The sequence below is a fragment of the Euleptes europaea genome, chromosome 17, assembly GCF_029931775.1.
Source record: "Euleptes europaea isolate rEulEur1 chromosome 17, rEulEur1.hap1, whole genome shotgun sequence".
NCBI lineage: Eukaryota > Metazoa > Chordata > Lepidosauria > Squamata > Sphaerodactylidae > Euleptes > Euleptes europaea.
In genome coordinates, this window is record NC_079328.1 from 15,823,388 (window position 1) to 15,837,418 (window position 14,031).

Here is a 14,031-nt window from a genome sequence, read left to right on the forward strand (position 1 = left end):
TGCTCCTTGTGACAATCAAGGCACTGATCCTTCTCTGTCTAACGTCCCAGTTCTCTTAGAGCTCTCTCAGGCCCACCTCCCTCACAAGGTGTCTGTTGTGGGGAGGGGTTTGAGACCCCTTAAAGTCAAGTCAAGTAGCCTTTATTGGCGTAAGATAAAGTGTATAAAAGCAAATAAGACTCCTTAAAAAGTAGAGAAAAGCGGGGTATATAAACTAAGGTCGCTTATGCATGGGTACTTGCACACACTTTCATTCCCCCCCCCCCCATCTGTCTTGGTTGTTTCTTGGAGTTATGCATGAATCTCCCCTCCATTAGAGATGACCTCGCTGCCAGCCCTCACAAATCCTGGACCTTCCCGTTCCTCTGTTAACTCGACCCTTCCCTCTCCCCTGAGCTCAGCCCGGGTAAAATCTCCACGCATAAGGCAAAGTGCAAGAGGCGCAAGCTTGGTTTCGCTCACCGCCAATTACAAAGCAGCAAGTCCAGAGGCGGGGATTCAAATACTTCCAGCTTCCTCTGAGCCGAAGAAAGGCTTTTTAAAACCGAGGCTTGGATCCCCCCCCCTTCTTTTCAGATTGCTCTGTTTTTGCTTTATGTTCTTCAAATGCTTTTTTAGGTGGCAATTGGGTTGGGGGGGGAGGGAACTTTTCTCTCACTACAGCCAATTACGAAGCAGCATTTCGAGGGGCGGGGATTCAAATACTTCCTGATTTGAGCTTGGAGACTGCTGGTGCAGAGACTCCCAACAGGAAAGTGTGGGTCCAGCCAGCAACGAACCTCAGGTAAAATTCCCATGCATAAAAAACCTAACTCTTCTTCTCCTGGGCTTCTCCTCCTCCTCCAAGAGATGGAGGCCTTAGAGAGCTTGGGCAGCAGAGGGGTCACTTGACCACCACCCCAGGCATCTGAACATTGCTGTGAACCCCATTAGCATCCAGCTTCTCTGACACCACCGAGCTGGTTCCTGCTTGAAGCTGCAGCCATCAGGGGCACGCAGTCCTGTGACAACTGTTAAGCCGACAGAATCAGCAGCGGCGGCCCAGGCCACACCCCATATATTTAGGGTCGCCGGGTCCCTCTTCGCCACCGGCAGGAGGTTTTGCGGGTGGCGCCTGAGGTGGGCGGGGTTTTGCAAGGGCAGGGACTTCAATGCCAGAGAGTTAGGGTTGCCAATCTCCAGGTACCAGCTGGCGATCTCCTGCTACTACAACTGATCTCCAGCCGATAGAGATCAGCTCACCTGGAGAAAAATGGTCGCTTTGGCCATGGGGCTCTATGGCCTTGACGTCCCTCCCCAAGCCCCACCTTCCTCAGGCTCTGCCCCCAAAACCTCCCGCCGGGAGCGAAGAGGGACCTGGCAACCCTACAGAGTGTATAATTGCCAAAGCGGCCATTTGCTCCCGGTGAACTGAACATCGGCCGGAGAAACAGCAGGAAAGAACAAGGATGTTAAAGGTTCCCAATGCAGCCTCCCCCCTAGCCACCCTAGCCACCACTGTAATATGTGACAGGATGGTTATACAGAGAATTTTGCAGCCAGAGAGAAAAGGAATCAGTGAATCAGAATGTCTTTTTGTCATACAATTACGCCCACTTGGGCTGAGGGGAGATGGAAAATGTCCAAATGAGGAACACTGATAGGTGTTCATCATTTTCCTAGAGCATTCCCCAATCACTGCCAATTCTCAACATCATATGACAACTATGAAGTAAACCTTTTCTGCTCAAATACTTCCTTTCTGTTTCCAATAAAAGGAAAATTTACTTTTTCTTTACCAAAAATATGCAAAATAGATCTAAAGAAAAATGTTTGTTTTTTTATAAAATACATCTTTAAACACTAAAAATATTTCTCGTTTTTAAAATAAATATTAATATGCACACTTTTTGGATTTTTAAAAAACTTTATTTTCTTTGCATTTAACAAAATATCCTGTATACGCATGCTAAGGAAATAGACTTTGGAACACGTTGACCTGTACTTTGAATAAATACTAATAATATTAAAGTACCACATGTTGAAATATGGCAACAGCTGTCCTTGTTAATTGATGCCACCACAGGGCTTCTTAGACTAACCATGCAGCTGCCTTTGCATAAGTTGCTGTGTTTGGAAAAATTAAAGGAAAATATAAAAGCATATTATGCACACTTTTTACCAAACAAGACAGACTGGTTGCAGAATGTTAAGGAGGTTTATATACACCTAAGACACAGCATTTCAAAAACATCAGGCTGTTCAATGGAAAAAGGATGCTACAACAAATGGAGTTAAGTGAGGGAAGGATGTAAATCAAATACTTCTGTAAGTAATGTGGTAAAGAGATTAATAAACAAGTTTTGTATATTTTTATAAATGTGTATAAATGTTGTTTCCTGTAGACGCAAGAAGTGATTTGTGCATGTTGATCCATAAAAATGTTAAACTATATGCATACTTTTAAAAGCTAAAGCAGCTCATGCTTACTTAAAAGATTTTGAACATAACTAAGCTTTAATCTGAAACTGTTGAAGGAAATTGCACGCAATTCCACTATGTTCTTGGACAAGTAGGTATGTGAGCCCAAGGTCATGAAGGGCTTTGCAGGCGATAACCAGTACCTTGAACTGAACCTGGTATCTGATGGGTAACGAATGGCGTGGCTACAGAATAGGTGTGACATACATGCTCCAATTAACTCCTAATAATAACCAAGCTGTTGGCATTCTGTATCATCAGGAGTTTCCAAGTTGACTTTGAGGGGAGACCAATGTACAGTGTATTACAGTAGTCTAGCTTTGAGGTTCCAGAGGCATGGATCTATATGGCCATACTGACCAAGCAAAGATAAGGAGCCATCTTCCGGGCTAAATGAAGAATCACATCTCCCCTCAGTCCTCTCTTTTCCAGGGTAAAGGTACCCAGTTCCTTCAGTCTTTCCACAGCCTTTCTAGACCCCAGAAAATCTTGGCTGCTGTCCTCTGAATACATTCCACTTTGTCTACATTTTTCTTAAAGCACGATGCCCCTAACTGAATAGATATTTCCGTTGAGGTCTAGCTAGAACGGAATGGAGTAGAATTGTTATTTTCTGTGACTTGGATATTCGACTTTCATTAGCACAGACTACAATTGTCTTAGCTTTCTTGGTAGCTGGCTCACATTCATCTAGTGATCAGCTGCAATCCCGAGATTCTTTCTACCTGTCCTACTGCCAAACCATATATCCCTGTTGAATTTCATGTTGTTAGTTTCAGCCCAGTTTTCCAGCTTGTTTCTGTCTTCTAAGGTACTGGTCTTCAGTGTATGGGGGGTCATAGGGTTTCCAGCTCTGGGCTGGGATATACTCTTTCGGTCTGCTGCCCAGAGGCATGGCCTTAACGCAGTAATTCTGGCTTCACCGCTTCTTGTCCTGTGACTGATGTCATCGTCCTCCCAAGAGGGAGCCATTGGCCTATGGCTCCCTCTAAGTCTCTGATTGATCAATGAATCGATGAGAGGGGGAAGAAAAACTGACCCATATCTCTGATGGCTGCTTAGGCTCAAATGACAGTGCAATGGTAAGGAGAATTACTCCAGTCCAAGCTCATTGGGCCCGTCACATACTCTCAGCCTCGACCCTGGCTAGTATTTGGATGGGAGACCTCCAAGGAATGCCAGGAACATGAGGCAGGCAATGGCAAATCACTCACTTCTGAACGTCTCTTGCCTTGAAAACCCTATGGGAGGGTTGCCATAAGTCAGCAACCTCACCCCCTCCTTGGGATCGCACTGTAAGTGAACTGCCTCTTTACATTCTCTAATTTCCCCCCACATGAACACATGAAGCTGCCTTGTACTGAATCAGACCCTTGGTCCAAGTCAGTACTGTCTACTCTGACTGGCAGTGGCTCTCCAGGCAGAAGTCTTTCACATCGCCTACTTACCTAGTCCCTTTAACTGGAGATGCTGGGGATTGAACCTGGGACCTTCTGCATGCCAAGCAGAGGCTCTGCCACTAAACCACAGCCCCCATTAAGAATCAGCTCTGTATGATAAAATGGATTGAGGGTGCTTTTTTGTTTTTTACACATGCCTATTTTACTCAGGACAGTCTTCAAATCCAGAAGAAGGAAGCTGTTTTCTGTTAACAAGAAGGGAAAGGCTAGAGAGGAGGATTTCTGGGAATGCAGCAGTAGAGTGAAGAGAGGTGCTTCTCTTAGTGTGAAGGGGGGGGTATATTTTCCGGCAGCCTTTTCCTTGGCTCTGAGTTGAAGAAGAAGAATGGTGGCAGAAGGCAACTCCTTCAGTTGTTCAGCAAAATACTTAAGGGGAAAGGCTCTTCTGATTAGTGAGTTCAGTGGTGGCTTTTAGGAAAGGGGGGCATGTGGCAGGATTTCTCTTCTGGATTGGGTATTCCTACTGTTGTTGCCCCTCGCCCAGGAAAACTGAACCTTCTTCAGCCTGCAAACCAATACATACTTGCTTGGGACTAATTCCTGTTGAATTCAGAGGACTTCTGAACAAGCATAGAATTGCTTCGTTAGTGGTAAATTGTTCATGGAGTGGACATGTTCATGGAGGAGAGGGGTATTCATGGTTACTAGTCAAAATGGATACTAGTCATGATGCATCCCTATTCTCTCCAGTATTAGAGGAGCATGCCTAATATATTGGGTGTCGTGGAACACAGGCAGGATAATGCTGCTGCAGTCGTCTTGCTTGTGGGCTTCCTAGAGGCACCTGGTTGGCCACTGTGTGAACAGACTGCTGGAATTGATGGACCTTGGTCTGATCCAGCATGGCCTTTCGTATGTTCTACATTAAAGTACTCTCTAGGGTTGCCAACTTCCAGGTAGCGCCTGAAGTTCTGGAATTATAACATCTCCAGATTACAGATATCAGTTCCCCTGGAGAAAATGGCTGCTTTGGAAGATGGACAACACATCTCAGATGGCAACACATCTCAGATGAGCTCACTCCTTCCCCTTCCCACCTCAGGCTCCATCCCATATATCCACAATTTCCCCAACCTTCTTATAATATGGGAAATGAATTATTTAACTAGGGTTTGTATTTTTTTTTTAGTTTTAAAACTATTTCAGCAGCTTAATCACAGGTTAGGTTTATTTATTGCTGATTGCCAAAGACTATAACAATTGTAACATGAGAGAGAACATAAATTAAAAGGGAAAAAATACAAAGACCATACAGAATTTAAAAGTACAAGAACCAAGCAGACCCAAAAATATTAAAATGTATAATAAAAAGCCAATACAGTTCATAAACTACAAGAAGATTGGACAATTTATTACCTGGTCAGTCACAGGTTTGCCCCAGAGTTGCATAGGGATCTATGTCACAATAATAAGTAAATTATTTTCTCAGTAAGCTTTTTCTAGACCATATATCTCAGGACAGGATAATTAATAAAGCTAGTTTGAGATCTCTAGAACTTCTGTTATTTCATCAATTGCATAGTCTTTATGGAACCAGATGTGATCAGTTTTTCAGACAGAATTTTCCTTAGCATTATACAAAACCAACAGGTTAAACTGAACAAATATAATAAATCTGTCACAAGTTAAGTAAGTCTATTGACATAACGTCTAGCAACACAATGATGTAAATACAATAAAATCTATCTATACTTACATCTCAGTTACAATAATAGAAACCAGATTGGTACCCAAGGATAACCTGTTATGAGATAGGCCCAAATGAAACAGAACACCACTGGTGGTCACAGCTCACCTCAGATTGGTTCAACACATCATTAATAACCTACAACCTGTGCTGGGTAATGATATTCCTTTCAGACATATACTGGGAGGCAGACCTGTTCTTGACCACAGGCAGCCCACAGCCTTAACTTCTCACTTACAATAACTTAACAGACAAGGTCTCCAGGACTAGGTACTGGAAGAAACCAAGATGCCAATTTTGTCCCCATATACGCTCTAACAACCCAATCTCCTGTCCTAACAACACCAGTCACACCACCTAAGGCTCATTCACTTGCTCATCATGCAGCCATCAAGTGTCAACAATGCCCTTCTACTATCTATGTTGAACAAATTGGCCAGTCCCTACGCAAAAGAATAAATGGAAATATATCTGACATCAAAAATCACAATAGACAGAAATCAGTGGGAGAATATTTTAATGCCAAAAACAGTATCCAGAAAACACGGGGGAAATGCGGGGAGAGAAATAAGTGACTTCTAAAAATTGGAAAAGACGTGCATTATAAACGTGAAGCCCAGAAATAATCCGGGAGTGATGGTGAAGGAAACAACCCGAGCATAAAAGGCCATTGATACACATGAAATTGTTTCATAAATAAGGTTGCCAACCTCCAGGTACTAGCTGGAGATCTCCTGCTATTACAACTGATCTCCAGCCGATAGAGGTCAGTTCATCTGGAGAAAACGGCCACTTTGGCAATTGGACTCTATGGTATTGAACTCCCGCCTGTCCCCAAAACCCTCCCTCTTCAGGCTTCACCCCAAAAGCCTCACGCCGGTTGTGAAGAGGGACCTGGCAACTCTATTCATAAAGCAGCTGCTAGAACTGGTACAAAAAAGCTTGTGGAACAGATTATAAAAAGAAAAGTGGAGTCCATGTTCCACCTAGGGTTGTTAGGTCCCTCGGCACCATTGGCGGGAGGGTTTTGGGGCGGAGCCTGAGGAGGGCGGGGTTTGAGGAGGGGAGGGACTTCAATGCCACAGAGTCCAATTGCCAAAGCAATTTACCTTTAAGGAGTCTCAAAACAGTTGACTTCCCTTACTCTCCCCACGACAGACACCTTGCGAGATAGGTGAGGCTGAGAGAGTTCGGAGAGAACTGTGACTAGTCCAAGGTCACCCAGCTGGCTTCATGTGTAGGAGTGAGGAAACCAACCCGGTTCACCAGATTAGAGTTTGCCGCTCATGTGGAGGAGTGGGGAATCAAACCCGGTTCTCCAGATTAGAGCACACTGCTCTTATCCACTATGTCATGTTGGCTCTCTAGTCCGCTACTATTGGTCAGCTAGCTCAGGCAGGGTCTGGTCCCACGTCACCCTGGTTATTCTGATGGATGTTGACAGGATGTTGGGATCTGTGGACACCATTGACAGGATGTTGGGATCTGTGGACACCACTCCCTTGTACGCTTGATCCTTGTCTATCCTGGCTAGATCCCTTCCAGTCCAGCTTCAGGTCAGCCTATGGAATGGAGACAGTGCTGGTGGCTTTAGTTGATGATCTTTGCTTGAATGTTGACAAGGGCAGTGCCTTTCTCTGCTTTGTTCTGCATTGAGCTTTGATTTTGTCATCCAGTTGTACAACTCTGCTTATTATATGTACATTGTTCTCCAAGGCACTGTTTTTAGTGCATTGCTCTCTAATGTTGTTGGTTGGTATGTACTGTTTTTAATGGCATTGTCTTTTAGTTGTTAATGCACCTTGTGTTTCAGCAAGAAAGGTGGACTGTAAATGAAATAAGTAAACAATTGAATCACATTAATACTATCCCAGTAACAATTCACTGCCTAAGCCTTCTTGGGCTACTATGAAGCAACGTGGCATATCATCATCATTCCTTTATTGGCATGAAAACATAATACAGAAGGGTACAAAAAGAATGGAGATATTAAAAAGTGCCCTTTATAGTATAGTTAAAAGACAGTTACATCAAATAGCGCTGTTTGTTGATACTGCCATCTAATTAACTGTTTGGCAGGCTTTTAAAACAATCTTTTAAAACTTTGCCACCATCTCCAATATTTGGGGCGAACGACTGTTCAATAAATAGGAAATGTTAAAAGAATCTGAGACATTCTGTCTATTAACCAACAGGGGTCTTAAAAGTTCGTTACGAGATTCTGTGTAGAAACTACAATAAAATAAGACATGAGCAACTGTTTCAGTACAATTGTTGCCACAAGGGCAAAGCCTGCCAGACAGAGGGATTTTCCGAAATCTGCCTTTGAGTAGCGCAGATGGCAAGACGTTAAATCTGGCCAGAGAAATGGCTCTACGTTGAGAAGGATCACACAGGTGAGATACGTATGGGGAGGGCTGATAAAAGTCAAAAGATATCCCTAAATTTGATGGGGAGCGTGTTTTATTAGCAGCGGATGTGAGGGCGATCTGGCTGCGACATCTGTCACCCCATTGATTGCCAGGGTTGATTCGGCTGATCTGGCTGGCTAGGCGGGTGTCCTCTCCCTCCCTCACCCCTCCATGTGCGTCCCTCCCAAAGCTGTGCGCTCAGTGGAAGAGGACAACCATCCCAGATAGGAGAGTACCATTCTTCGGTCAAGGGTATACAATAGCTGCGCTCCCCTGCTAGAACCTCCACACAAAAACAAGCAACGTGGCGTACTCCTGTGGTTGTCATTGTATTTCTTTGTATTTTCTCCTTTCTCCTCTCTTCTCCTGGTATTCTAGACCATGGCCATCAGAACCAGGAAGTATCAGGACTTTGTGAGTGAGCCTATGGGGGACAAACCTATTACAGCAGTTGATGGTATCAATGAGGCGCTTGGAGCAAAACTAGCTGCCAAAGGCTTTGACAAGGTAAGAACTGGCTCGGATGGAAGCCGTACAATCTGCTTTGGCAGAACAAGCAGCCTCCCCGGGATTTCCCACATCAGTTGTTTGCCCCATCTTGGATGCTACTAGGATGAGGGCTTTTCCCCACCTACACAGCACTGTGGTGGCAAGAAGGGGGAATGGCCGCTGGGGAGGGTCTGATGCAAGGAAAATGATATGGGCAGGGTCTGCAAAAAACACATATCTTCCAGTTAGGGTTGCCAACCTCCAGGTACTTACAACTATCAATAACAGCACGAGGCTCACTGTATATATCAAGTGAACCTCTCTGTGAAGGATAGGAGAACCCGTGAGGGTCCCGTCAGCTCATGCAGTGAGGCTTGTATGCCCAATAATACATGTATATTAAGAAGACTGACTGAAGAAGAAACGTTTTGCGAAACGACTATCGATCTAGAGGGGTCGTCTCTTCCTGGTTCTTCCTGGCACTCCTGTTGTTCTGTGCAACCTCTCTTCCTAGTTCTTCGGCGCTTTTGTTGGTTCCGTGCAACCTTGTTGGATTTATCGTTTGGGGTGAAGCAACCTCCTTTTCATTTGGACTTACCACAGTGGGGTGACGCAACCTCTACTCGTGTGGACTTACCTACTTTGGTGATATTATCCCTTTGGGGACCTTTACAAATATATTTTCACTTTGTGATTATTATAGGCATGGGAATAAGTTTTTGAACTCTGTTTACTTTAGTCAGTAAAAGTTTACTTGATATATAGAGTGAGCCTCGTGCTGTTATTGATAGTTGTAATTACATTGTATCCAGCATAGGTATATTGTCTTGTAAGAACCTCCAGGTACTACCTGGAGATCTCCAGCTATTACAACTGATCTCCACCCCATAGAGATCAGTTCCCCTGGAGAAAATGGCCACTTTGGCAAATGGACTCTGTGGCATTGAAGTCCCCTCCCTCCCCATATCACGCCCTCCACAGGCTCCGCCACAAAAACCTCCCGCCAGTGGCGAAGAGGGACCTGGCAACCCTACTTCCTGTACTTGATAGACACAAACACACTTCCTACAAATACATTTTGACTGTATCAAACCAGGCTTGAGAAAAACAGGAAGTCGATGATTAGCAGCCGTTCCAAAACTCCTGGGCCATTTATGCATGGTCAATTTTGATACTCGCTCAAAGCTCTTTTTTTAAATGCGACTTTAAAAATGCCTATTAACGGTCCCAATGCAAAAGGGAAATTCCATCCCCCCACTCGCTTGCTCCTTCGTTCCTGTTTGCATAGCCATAATGATTTTAACATCATTATATTTGCACTGAATTTGGGAAGGGGTCTGGGGATCTGCCTCCCACTGAGCTGCACTAAATGGTTTCCCCCTCCTATTTTAGAATACTTCAAACTCCTATGAGTTTTGCCCACTTCACAGGTGAAAGCACCCTTTTCGGAAGGGACGATTAATTAAGATGGAGTATATTTCCTTCACCCCTAGTCTCTTAGCTTCAGAGCCCTTCAAAGCTTGTAGCATCTTGAACTGACAGATGGAAATTAGGATCAGGAGATGTACACTTCTACTGTTTCCTTACACTGTTCCTTGATTATAGATGCACAAGTCTTTGAAGGTAAAGGTAAAGGTCCCCTGTGCAAGCATCAGGTCATTCCTGACCCATGGGGTGATGTCACATCCCGACGTTTACTAGGCAGACTTTGTTTGCGGGGTGGTTTGCCAGTGCCTTCCCCAGTCGTCTTCCTTTTATCCCCAGCAAGCTGGGCACTCATTTTACCGACCTTGGTAGGATGGAAGGCTGAGTCAACCATGAGCCGGCCACCTGAAACCAACTTCCGTTGGGATCGAACTCAGGTCGTGAGCAGAGCTTGGTCTGCAGTACTGCAGCTTACCACTCTACGCCACGGGTCTTTTAGGATGTTCTATTTCCAACATTCTCCTTGAGCAAGCTGATTCTGTTGTAAGGGGATGCTTGCCTGGCCAAGTTGGGAGTCTGGATCCTCCCTCCTACGTCTATTCTCCGGTGGATTCCCCCCCCCCCCCAAAAAAGTCACAATGGACATTTTTGCATGGCTGTTTCCTCGTGGTCACCCCGCTGACTACTCTGGGGCTTTGCTTTGCTTATGCTTGCATTTTCTGACCATCAGAGGTTGCCTCGCTCTCCCTGCGTGTTTCCATGCATTTCTGCGCCCGCATTTTCTGGATTCGTGTCTAGCCAGCATCAGAAAACGCGGGGGAAACGCACGGAAACATGCGGGGGTAGCAAAGCCACCTCTGAAAAGTCTGAAAATGCATAAAACTATCCCCAAGGGGGGAAATATACAGCAACGCGACCACTAGCAATTAATACAGTGGTTCCCAACCTTGTTTTGACCAGGGACCACTAGGACTTTTTTGTTCGGTGCAGGGACCCCAAGGTTCAAAATAAACATTCCGAGAATTTGAAAATAAACTTTAATCATAACTGTTAGTTAAACATTAAACTTAGAATAATATTTGAATATATATATATATTTATAATATAGAACTTTTAATTGAAAATATTAATTTATTATGGGTTTAAAACTTTGTTTCGCGGACCTTAATTTAGTTCTCGCAGACCCCTGGGGGTCCACGGACCCCCGGTAGGGAACCAGTGAATTAATATGTAAGATTCCACAGTCAAGCATCTTACATATTAATTGCTAGTGATCGCGTTGCTGTAAATTTCCCCCCTTGGGGATAGTTTTATGCATTTTCAGACTTTTCAGAGGTGGCTTTGCTACCCCCGCATGTTTCCGTGCAAAGCCCCGAAGTAGTGGGTGGGGTGACCACGAGGAAACAGCCGTGAATAAATGGCCAATGTTTTCTTAGGAGGTGTCACCACATGTTCTGCTCGTTTCCTGCTCCCCCTGGATACTTAAACTACTGGGTGAATACAGATAGGGAGAGGGTAGGATGGGTTTTCCCCTCTCATTTCCCCTTGTTTTTTTCTCAACTAAACCTTGATTATCTACAACAATCCTTGGCTCCTGGAAAGTAATGAATATACTCAGTTCTTGCTTTCAAACTTTCAGGGGTTGTTTAACTCCTTCTTTTCAAACGTATTTTTGTATTTATTTGTTTGTTTATTACATTTATTACACACAAGCAGCCAATGGCAAACCACCTCTGTTAGTCTCTTGCGTTGAGAACCCCTTGGGGTCGCCATAAGTCAGCTGCGACTTGATGACTCTTTCCACTACCACCACCCACATTCTAGTGTGGATTCGGCCCCTGATCACTCTGGACCAGTCGATCCTACATGCTAAAAACTGCCACGCGGACTCGAAACATGGGAGAGGGGTAGCAGCATCAGTGTTAACGTCAGCTCGAGGGGAAATGACACTCGTTCGGCTTCCCTCTCTTCCAGGCCTACATCCTCCTGGGCCAGTTCCTGCTCTTAAAGAAGCAATGTGCTCCGTTTCAAAAATGGCTGAAGTCCTGTTATGGAGCCAACAGCTTCGAAGCTGAGCAGTGCGCTCTGTGTCTCTTGGAGTGGTGTTACACATTCGTTTAAAGCAGCGCTTGGATAGGGGATCGCTCTTTTAAAAAGTTATCGCCACGGCCTGGAATAAACAGCTTCGAGCAACAGCCTTGGTATTCCTGAATCAAACATTACGTCTCACAAATTGTAAATTATTAGTGATTTATACAGTGCTCCAACTTCACAGGTACTTTGTTCATTATTATTGTACGTAGCACCTTTAGTGTAGGGTGCTGTACAGAATGAGGTTCGAAGGAGGTGAGATGTTGGGAGATCCATGGCCACAAATCTGAGCCAGTGTGGTGTAGTGGTTAGGAGTGGTACACTCTAATCTGGAGAACCAGGTTTGATTCCCCACTCCTCCACATGAGTGGCGGACTCTAATCTGGTGAAGAGGGTTGCCAACCTCCAGGTAGTTAGTACAGGAGCGAAACACTACTTAAACAAAGTGCGAAATAGATTTATAAATAGCTACGTGCAATTACATACAATATGAGACATTATGTACACAAAAAAACCTACAAAAAGTCATTCATAGACATTCATATTTTCAAATGTCCCAAAAGCAGGGTACCAATTCTTCTTCCACAGACTAATCTCATGTACTACATTTCCACACTGAGCTTCGTTACCCTTCTTGGGACCGGTATCTGAATGTTACCCGTGGTGGGACATACATTATAACCTACAATTTGAAATGAAAACTAGGTAGAAAATGCTGCAAGATGCCTTTTGAAGGACTGAAGAAGAATTGTTAAATTGCCAAGAATTTGAAATGGCCGTATCCTCCATTACTGTTGGCATCCATTGTACTACATGAGATTAGTCTGTGGAAGAAGAATTTTAAGTAGTGTTTCGCTCCTGTACTAATTTCCAAATCTGTTGATATTTGTACAGTGGTGTCTATTTTTTCCTCAACCTCCAGGTAGTAGCTGGAGATCTCTCGCTATTACAACTGATCTCCAGCCAATAGAGATCAGTTCACCTGGAGAAAATGGCTGCTTTGACAATTAGACTCTATGGCATTGAAGTCCCTCCCCTCCCCAAACCCCACCCTCCTCAGGCTCCGCCCCAAAAACCTCCTGCCGGTAGCAAAGAGGGACCTGGCAACCCTACTGGTGAACCAGGTTTGTTTCCCCACTCCTCCACATGAAGCCTGCTGGGTGACCATGGGCCAGTCACAGTTCTCTCCGAACTCTCTCAGCCCCACCTACATCACAAGGTGTCTGTTGCGGGGAGGGGAAGGGAAGGCGATAGTAAGCCACTTTGAGAGTCCTTATGGTATAAAAACCAACTCTTCTTCTTCTAAATAACAGCTTTAGATTGGGGTCATAACACAGAGTAAGAGCCCATAACATAGAGCCTTCTTCCCCACACTCTTTTCCTGACCTCGTGACTACGTTTCCACCAGGAGGGTGGGGGGATGGTGAGAGTGACAATATGGAGTGAGGGAACAGGATTAACACCCCTCTTCTCATGCCACAGCCCTGGTCTGTATTGGGAGTGGCTCCAAATTTTCAGATGCTTTTTTTCTTTTTTTTAGAGGATTGCAAAAATGGTCTGACATCGATCAACTATTCTTATTTGGAAATATGGCTGGTTGTTTTAGCAGCCAACCTAGAACGAGAAGTCTGCAGTGCTCAAAAGAACAAATACTTTTTAAACTGTCACTTTTTAATTTCAGTAGCACAGGCTACGACGGGGTCACCATAAGTCAGCTGTGACTTGACGGCAAATATGTTTTTGCCCTGATCTGGATATCCTCAGGCAAGCCTGATCTCATCAGATCTCAGAAGCCAAGCAGGGTTGGCCCTGGTTAGTATTTGGATGGGCAACCTCCAAAGAATACCAGGGTTGGGACACAGAGGCAGGCACTTGCAAACTACCTCCAAACATCTCTTGCCTTGAAAACCCCACCAGGGGTCATCATAAATCAGCTGTGACTTGACAGCACCAAAAAAAATCAACAAGATAAAATTTTGAAAGATATTGGGCTAAGCCTGCAGAGGTT

The 14,031-nt window shown here is 44.6% G+C and overlaps 1 protein-coding gene across 1 annotated transcript; it reads left to right on the plus strand.

Annotated features, from left to right (window-relative positions):
• Positions 1-8,399: 8,399 nt before the first annotated feature.
• BANF2 (BANF family member 2) lies at positions 8,400-12,053 on the plus strand. The gene is made up of 2 exons (XM_056862873.1): positions 8,400-8,525; positions 11,907-12,053. Exons 1-2 carry the CDS (start codon positions 8,400-8,402, stop codon positions 12,051-12,053), a joined length of 273 nt encoding a protein of 90 aa, XP_056718851.1.
• The last annotated feature ends 1,978 nt before the right edge of the window (positions 12,054-14,031 follow it).